Source organism: Saccopteryx bilineata, chromosome 1, assembly GCF_036850765.1.
Source record: "Saccopteryx bilineata isolate mSacBil1 chromosome 1, mSacBil1_pri_phased_curated, whole genome shotgun sequence".
Classification (NCBI taxonomy): domain Eukaryota; kingdom Metazoa; phylum Chordata; class Mammalia; order Chiroptera; family Emballonuridae; genus Saccopteryx; species Saccopteryx bilineata.
Genome location: NC_089490.1, coordinates 403350320 through 403359269, shown reverse-complemented (window position 1 = coordinate 403359269; position 8950 = coordinate 403350320). Strand labels below are relative to the sequence as shown.

The following is an 8950-nucleotide window of genomic DNA, read 5'->3' as shown; positions in this document are numbered from 1 at the left end:
CGCGCGCCACAGCGCCCCGGGCGCCTAGGCGAACACGAACTGCCCCCCGCGGGAGTAGGAGGGGGCGCCCGGCTATATATAGCGGCTCGGCCCGGGGCCGGCCCAGCGCGCAGGGAAGCGCGCACCGCTCTGCAGGGTCCCAGCCCCGCCGCCTTGCGTCCCTCAAGCGCTGCCCGCCGCTCCATGCAGCCCGGGTAGCTCCCGGCGCCTGGGGGTCCCGTCGCTTGCCACCCGCTTCTCCCTTGGCCGTGCATTCCTTTCTCCGGGCCAGGCTGTGCGCTCCCGCGAGCCACCGCAAGCGCAGTTCTGCCCGGGCGCACCGACCGCCTGACGGTCGCACGGCCCGAGGGCGGGGATGCCGGGGCCCGGGGCGGCCGCCGCGGCGCTGCTCCCGGCTGTCCTGCTGGCCGTGCTGGCGCCCTGGGCAGACCGAGGGGGCGCCGCCGCGCCCACCGCGCCCAACGGCACGCTGGAGGCCGAACTGGAGCGCCGCTGGGAGAGCCTAGTGGCGCGTTCGCTGGCGCGCCTGCCCGTGGCCGCGCAGCCCAAGGAGGCCGCCGTCCAGAGCGGCGCCGGCGACTACCTGCTGGGCATCAAGCGGCTGCGGCGGCTCTACTGCAACGTGGGCATCGGCTTCCATCTCCAGGTGCTCCGCGACGGCCGCATCGGCGGCGTGCACGCGGACACGAGCGACAGTGAGTGGGGCGGGCTGGACGGGCCCGGCGGGAAGGGTCGGGGGTCCGGGACAGCGGCCGCCCCTTCCAACTCGTCCAACCCCACACAGAGGCCTGAGCTGACACCTGCTCTTGGGCTTTGGGAACCCGAGCTGACGAAGGTTCCGGTCCCTCTGGAGCAGGGACGCTGGGACGCAAAACACTATCGGCTTCGAGTGTCGCCGCAGGGAACGGCTTTGCGCACCCGAGCGGCCGAGCCCCGCCTCCCCGCCTTCGGAAGCCCGGGCTCCTAGTGCGGAATTCCAGAGCCTTCGCCCGTGGGCACAGGGCGCGCGGCACAGCCACCGGCACCCGCGGGGGCCCGGGACTCGCGCCCGGGTCGAGGCCTGACTCAGGGGCCACCAAGACTGGGCGCGGCCGCCTCGGGGTCGGGCGCGGAGGGAAGCGAGTACAGGTCCGCACACGCTGGGATCCGGGGATCTCTTGGGGATGGCCTGGGCCAGGGAACTCGGGCCCTTTGCACTCACCGGAGAAATGGGGGTCCCGGAGGCGCGCAGGCAGAGTTAGGGCGGCGGCGCAGGCAAAGTGTCACTTGCCTGGAATGACACGCGCCCTTCCCCCAGGCCTGCTGGAGCTCTCCCCGGTGGAGCGGGGCGTGGTGAGCATCTTTGGCGTGGCCAGCCGGTTCTTCGTGGCCATGAGTAACAAGGGCAAGCTGTACGGATCGGTGAGTACCGCAAGGGCCGGCCAGCACCTGGCTGAGGAGTGCGGGCGGGATCCCGAACCTCTGGGCCAACCGAACCTCTGGGCCAACCGAACCTCTGGGCCAACCGGAATGCCGCGAGGTTACAGGATTGGCAGCTCCCCTGGGGGCCAGTGGTCTGGCCCCTGGGGCAGGGCCGACGACCAGGGCCAGCCTAGACAAGGAATGCAGCCTCGAGACGGAAACAGGGAGGCTCATGTCATCCCTGAGTGGGCATCTCCTGACTAGTCCATCCACGCGTGACTTTGGGAGCCCTCCTCTGAGCCCTTGGGCCATGTTTCAGGGGCCAGGACTGCAGCCTTTAAGGTGGACACCGGAGATGAAATTCTCCGGCTGCCAGGTGCCCGGCAGGTGGCTGCAGCACCAGCTGCTGTGAGCTGACCTTGCCCCTCTTCTCACCCTAAGAGAGGGTCTTGGCACCTGACTTTCCAGGAGAAACCTGTCAAGCCTAGTGGGACCAGGACAAAGAAGAACCCCTGACCACTGGCCCCCAGGGCCCCGCTGCTAGGAAGAGGTCCACTAACACTCCCTCCTTCCTCCCAGCCTTTCTTCACCGACGAGTGCAAGTTCAAGGAGATACTCCTCCCCAACAACTACAACGCCTACGAGTGCTACCGGTACCCCGGCATGTTCATCGCCTTGAGCAAGAACGGGAAAACCAAGAAGGGGAACCGAGTGTCCCCCACCATGAAGGTCACCCACTTCCTCCCCAGGCTGTGACCGTCAGAGCCCCGCCTCGGCCTCGGAAGGCCCCTGGGCGGGGAGCGCCGAGGGCCGCCTTGGGGAGCCTGCTTCTGATGGACAGTGGAATGCCAGAGTCGTGTAAGATATTTAAATTAATTATTTAAATGTGTATATATCGCCACCAGATTATTTATGGTTCCATGGGTGTGTTTTGTATTTTTCCAAAGGACAAAAAAAAAAAAAAAAAAAGACAGAGAACAACAACAAAATACCCTGACTTTTCTGCTAAAGCAGGGGAGACCTTACCCATCGGATTTATTTAACTTGTCAGAAACTTGTGCTGCTATTCTGTGTTGTAAAAACTAGTGACATCAGACTCGGAGAGTAGCTTGCTTTGCACCGTCCCTTGTCCTTCCGTCCAGCAGCCCTGAGTCTGGAAAGATCCCCCCCGGGGCTCTGGAGACCCACCCAGCTGGCTCCCTCCTCCAGCACCCTCCAGGGCCGGCTCCCTTCGGGCCCTGTTGCTATTAATTGGGGCGGATCGGTTTACTGCGCGCACAGAGAGTGTGCTGCGAGCCCACCGCCTCTGACGCGCTGTTTTTAGATCTGCTGAGACTGACCTTTGAACTCTGCTGTAGTCAATCTTCCTCCATCGACCAGATGGAAGAGACCTTGAGACAACTTTATAAACTCCGGTTTTCCTTTTTTGGATTGGCCACAGCCACGTTTCTGTGATCATTGCCCAGGGAGAGGGTGGGGGGTGGGGAGGGAGGCAACCAGCACAGCTATTTGGTAAATCCAACGACAGAAAGGCAGCCAGTACCCCCCCTCACCGCCACCGGCTGCGAGGCTGGAAATGGACAACAAGATGGGTGTTTGGACAGCCGTTAACCAAGACCTGAGTGACAAGATACAGTTTCTGATAGCAGATAACTTCTGATGAGGTCGTAGAATCTGATAGCAGATAACTTCTGATGAGGTCGTAGAATAGGTACATATATATATATATATATATATGTACCTATTTAATATATATATTAAAGCACACTTCCCTGTGTCCAGGGAAGCTTGGGGGCTAGTTCGTACTAGCAATTAAGTTCTGGTGGAATGTCCTTGTAATTGTACAAAACACTTAACGGGCAGTTTGCATGGAGGAGGAGGTGGAGGAGGAGGAGGATGCTTCCCTCAGTGGCCTGCCCCGGTTAAGCGGGTGTAACATCTACCTCGAAAGCCTTGGAACCACTCGCCGGGTGATGAAACCCGCAGAAAGCGGGGTGCGGCAGCCTCGCCATCGCTGGTGGCTTCCTCTATTTATTTATTTATTTATTTTCTGTCTGTAGCCACAGAGGACTGCAGATAGCATCGGTGCGACCCATCCGAACCTTGTCACGTTTGAGCTATCTTTACCCCCGTGATTTACTTTTAGTAAGGATAATCATGGTGAAAATATTTGCAGACAGCTGTTAGAGTGCACGATATGGTCACCAAGTAACCCTATATTTTTCTTTATATATTTTACAAATGTCACCCTTGTCGTCGAAGAGGACAGGGTCGGGGAGGGGGGGTATGGTTAAAAAAAGTTCCGAGGTGATGGCAAAAAACATTTAATTTTAATGAATGACTTTTTAAGAGTTTATACAAAACGACCTTCGCTTGCTACCAGAAATGCTCTGGCTATCTCCACCCCCCCCCCCGAAAACTTTTTAATACATCGCCTAGATGTTTCTGGAACCAGCCTCCCGAATTAACTTTATGGGGAGTCGGACAGACAGCAGAGGCTGAAAAATCTGATGGGCAGTTTTTTTGTCTTTCACATTCCTTCTTAAAACTCTTTGTTCGAATGCAAATCATCTTATTTAAAATACTATTCTTAAAACCCTGGCCTAGAAGGAAGAAAGAAGTCACTTGTAAGACAGGACCCCACACCTTAAACTGTTGTTCCCGCACTGTAATAAAATAGAGGCATATATATTTGTTAAATTTTAAACCACGCCCTGGACTCCAGGGGTATTTGAGGAGAGGGGATGCTCAGAGATCTCTTTGCCCATCGCGGGGAGCAGCAGGGATGGAATTTGTGGTCCATTCTGTATTGAACGCGGTCACCTAGGAACAAACAGCATCGTTGGGCTCAGGCGCCTGAAATTATTTCACGACGTCTCATCTCTGAGCCCAATCAAATGTCCGGGACGAAGACGAAGTCTGAAGTGCAGAATCAGTCGCCTTGGACCTCCTGTGTATATATATTCAGCGAGTCACGTGTGGAGCTTAGGGATTATGTGCGGGACATAATTGGATGCTTTTTGCAACAGTGTTTCTATTGCTGTGAGGGCGGTTTGAGGTTTCTGTCCATCCCACTGTTTTTCAGACTGTAGTTTTATACAGGTGCCGACCCTATTGTAATGTATGTGCTGTGCACACCGGGATCCCGAATAAACGGAAAACCTTTATCATGTAAAAAGCGAGCCCCACCGGACTGGGTGTACCTAACTGGGGGACAACGATATTGACAATGATTGCAACCTGCCCTGAAATGCCAAGACAGGGCTCCCTCTCCGCAGGCTCCCAGTGTCTATTTGAGGCCTGAGCCCCACGTGCCTGGGGGTAGGGGTGGGGGTGGGGGAGGGGGAGACGAATTTTAGCCAGCTGTGTCCACACAAATGTGGCCTTGGAGACTGGAGCCCGAGGGGTGTGTCACCCAAGTTTTTGCGCATGATGGCTCTGAATCTTACAGTTTATTCTCATGATGGGCTAATTCACACCATCCCCACACGGGAACTAAACAAAGCTGGCCCCTGGCCCTGGCCTTGGCACTTTCCTGGGAGTCGGGATTGAAGCCCCCCTGCCCTCTCACCCCCTTCCCCACCAGCCCCCACTGTGGCTGGTTATCAGAAGACTGACTCAAACCTGTTTTTCAAACTCTTGGGTGATTCCCGCCAATGGATCTTGGAATCAGTGTAATGACTACCAATGAGCTTTTGTAGAAGGGGAATAGAGTAAAAGCCAACAGACAAGGAAACCCAGGAGCTCAGGATACAGAGCTCTCTCGGCTAGGGGTGTCACACACACACACACACACACACACACACACACACACACGAGCGTGCTCTTGAGGCTGGGTTGCAGTGAAAATAAGCACTGACCTATGGTGCCTAGAATCTGGGTCTCCCCTCCCCCCCCTCCCCATCGAGACCCACTCAATCAACTTGACCACAAGACCCAGGAAAGGCCATCCGGGCTTCAGGGTCCTTGACTGGACCTGTTTTTCTCTCCGAGACATCCCTTCTCCTTCCCTTCTTCGTGATGCCCACGATGTGGGTATGACAGACATATGGGCGGCACTATGGGTTCAATCGTGTGCCCCCAAGACGATGTTAGAGTTCTAATCACCTCCCCGCACCAGGCCCAGAAATAGGGTCTTTACAGAGGTAAGTGCATAAAAAAGGATGTCCTGAGGGTGGGCTCTAATCCCGGCTGGCTGGTGACAGAAAGAGAGAGACCAAGGGAGAGCCCACGAGAAGGAGGGTCTGGGTGGTGTCTCTACCAGCCAAAGGACACCAAGGAATGCCACTGGCCACCAGCCGCCGGGGAGAGGCCTGGACCACACTCTCCCAGCCTGGGAAGCAGCCGGCCGGCCACCACCCACCTTGGCCTTGGACTTCTGGGCTCCAACACTGAGACCATAAGTCCCTGTTGTAAGACACCCCGTCTGTGGGGCTTTGCACTGCAGCACCAGAGAAAGGAACGCGGGGGGCTCTTCGTATCCATCAGGGTGTGCAGACGGGGTGGGGGTGGGGAGCGAAGCCCCTACGGACGTCCAGCCTTGGCCTTTTTCTTCTGCTGTCCCCTGTGGTTCCCCCGAAGGTCTCTGTCCAGATCGGTCTCAGCCAAACCCAGAAGACCTCAAGCGCAGACAGGTGGTGGCTTCAGAGGGGTACTGAAAAGTCACTGGTCCGCTTGACACCCCTCTCTGTTGCCTGCCTACTATGTGCCAGGCACAGTCCTAAGAGCTTGGGAACCCCAAGAGAGGAACGTGAAGAGCCCTGCCCACACCAGGCCTCCAGGACACCGAGGGCGGTGACATGAGCGGGACCGTCACAGCGGCAGGGTGACGCGCTGGCGGTGGGAGAACACGGGAGCAGGATAGGGAGGCACCTGCTCCTCCCCCCACCCTGGCCTCACTGGGAAGGGGACTTTTGAGCAAAGACTTGAAGGTGCTGAGGGAGGAAGCCGTGCATGGAAAAGCATTCTAAGCATAGGGAACAGCCAATGCAAAGGTGTTGAGCAGAGAGCAGGCCTGGAAGGTGAGAGGAGCCAACAAGAGACCAGTGAGATTGAAGCCTTGAGCCGGGCCAGAAGGAGGTGAGGTCAGAGAAGCCTGATCACAGGGCCCATCTCGAAGGCCCGGGGACCGAGCAGAGGGGAGACGGGCCCATGGGGCTGAGACTAGCTGGTCGAGGACTGAGATTGAGGGGATCTGGGCTGTGTGGTCTAAGGAGGAGTGATGACAGCATCACCCACGTCACCCATTGCTCTCTTCTGTTTTCCGCCCTCCTTGGTGACAGAGTGCTCAAGCCCAGGCACGCTGCCTCCTGGCTGTATGACCTTGGATAGAGCAGGTGACTTCGTGCCTCCAGCTCTGAGGCAGGGTGTCCCCACCTCCCTCCCCCCTCCGGGCCTGGTGTGAGGGCAGAGGGCTTGATGCCTGTAATGTGTCTGTGTGCAAACAAGAACGAGGGCCTATTGTTATTGTTATTCCCCCGAGAGAGGTAATTACAGTCTTAACGTCCCAATCCTTTTTATCTTCATGCTGATGGGAGGATTGTGTGTCCCAGTGTTAGGAGCCACTGTCATGCAGAGCACCAGCCAGGCCGGCCCTCCTTGGGTGTGGTGGGCATCTCTGTGGGCCAGGCCGGGTCGGTCCACCGCCCTGCACTTGCTGGCCTGGCCTGTTCAAGGGGACACGGGACACCCTCCGGTCCCCACGCCCACTCTGCTTTCCTCTGAGTTCAGTCTCTCTTCCACACTAATACTTTGTAACTGATCTTGACTCGTTATCAGGATCCTGAATTCTTATATTAAAAAATGTGGGGAGCAGGAGGGGTGTCCATGCTGAGCCATGTCTGGGCGAGGGGGACGACCTGAGCCAGGGCCGGGAGAGCCGGGTCCCGCAGAGAACTGGACAGCCACAGGAGACCAGGGCCGCCGACACCCATGCTTGGCAATGTGGCACCTTCTCCCTGCCTTCCCTCACATTGCTATCAGGGTCCAGACCACAGTCCTTGGCAGAGCCTAAGGGGCTGTTCTTATGGCTAACTGCTGCGTAGTACCCCGAAACTAAAAGACCCTTGCACTGAACCTGACCATTCCGTGGTTCAGGAGTTTGGAGAGGACCTGGCGGGGCAACCCTTTTGTCCTTCGTGGCATCAGAGGCCTCAGCTGTTGGGCGGACTCGTCTGGGAGGCCTGATTCTCACACGGCTGCGCGGGGCTCCAGAGGACAGTGCTCTGAGCAACCTAAGGTTTCATGGGTCCTGGCTCGGGAAGTTCCAGGAGATGAGTCCTGCCATCTGCCATCGGTCATGCGAACCGCCAGCCCAGCCCAGATTCCAGGGGAGAGGGTGGCACGGAAGGTGTAGGCACCTCTAGCCCACCATAGAGACCCTGTTTGCTCACCTCTATACCCAGCGCCCCAAAACCAGGCCCAGGGCTTGATGCCACTCCGGTCACTCTGACCTCTCACGGCCCAATGACGTCATTGACTCAGCCACCGGGCCTTTGCACAGACTTTCCTCCCAGCCTGAAATGGTCTCCCCTCATCCCAGGCCCTTACCCAGATGTGTCGGTGTTCTGGGGTTGCCCTGACAATGGCCACAGAGCGGACACCTTAAAACAACAAACACGGGATCTCACGGTCCGGAGGACGGTCTGAGATCTAGGTGCCGCAGGGCTGCTCGCCCCACAGAGACCCCAGGGGCAAGTCCGTCCTGCCTCATCCAGCTCCCTTTGTTCCTGGGCTGGTGGCTGTGTCCCCACAGTCTTTGCCTCCATTGTCACACGGCCTCCTCTGTGTTCCTGCCCGAAGGGGGAGTCTTCCACACACTTTGAACTGCCTTCCACATTTCTGGTGCCTGGGACTGGGTGGGGCTGGCAGTGCCATCCTTGCAGGGTCCCCAAATCCAGAGTAGGAACCGTGTCAACCTCAGTCCCCATTTCTTCCCTGGGTGTGCTCTGTGATCTTTAATACCAACCACGCCACCACACACACGCACACACGCGCACACACACACACATGCACGCGTGCGCACATGCATGCACACGCACACGCACACGCACACACACGCACACGCATGAGTGCATGCACTCGCACACACGTGCACACACGCATGCACATGCACGCACACGCACACACACGCACACGGTGATTGGACAACCTGAGAGGCATCAGGCCTTGCGCCTGTAGAGTCATCTTGAGGTCCTGTGGCCAGGCCCTCACTCACGGGGGGTCTCTGGGGATCCCAAGCCTCACTCCCCACACGGGTGCCTCTGGACGGGCCCTGGGCATTTACTGTCTCTGCAGCTTCCCGCCTTGGTCCTGAAATGTCCCTGTGTGTTGTCAGCCACGACCCTCCAGTGGTGGAGGCCGGCAGGGGGTAGGGTGGCTCTAGACCGACAGCGGGAGGCAGGACAGCTGGAGGGGGGTCGCTGGGGTGTGGGAGGCAGGCGAGCAGGACGGACTCCCGGGCGGCCCCGCGCTTGTGGTCAGTTTTAAGCAACGACACCAAAACCCGCTGAGTCCTGTTCCTTCAACCACAAGATGAAAATAATGGCGA

At 57.9% G+C, this 8950-nt stretch overlaps 1 protein-coding gene across 1 annotated transcript; it reads left to right on the top strand.

The window, feature by feature from the left end:
- The first annotated feature begins 355 nt into the window (after nucleotides 1-355).
- FGF4 (fibroblast growth factor 4) lies at nucleotides 356-2157 on the top strand. Its single transcript, XM_066254082.1, has 3 exons — nucleotides 356-695; nucleotides 1298-1401; nucleotides 1981-2157. Exons 1-3 carry the CDS (start codon nucleotides 356-358, stop codon nucleotides 2155-2157), a joined length of 621 nt encoding a protein of 206 aa, XP_066110179.1.
- Nucleotides 2158-8950: the final 6793 nt, after the last annotated feature.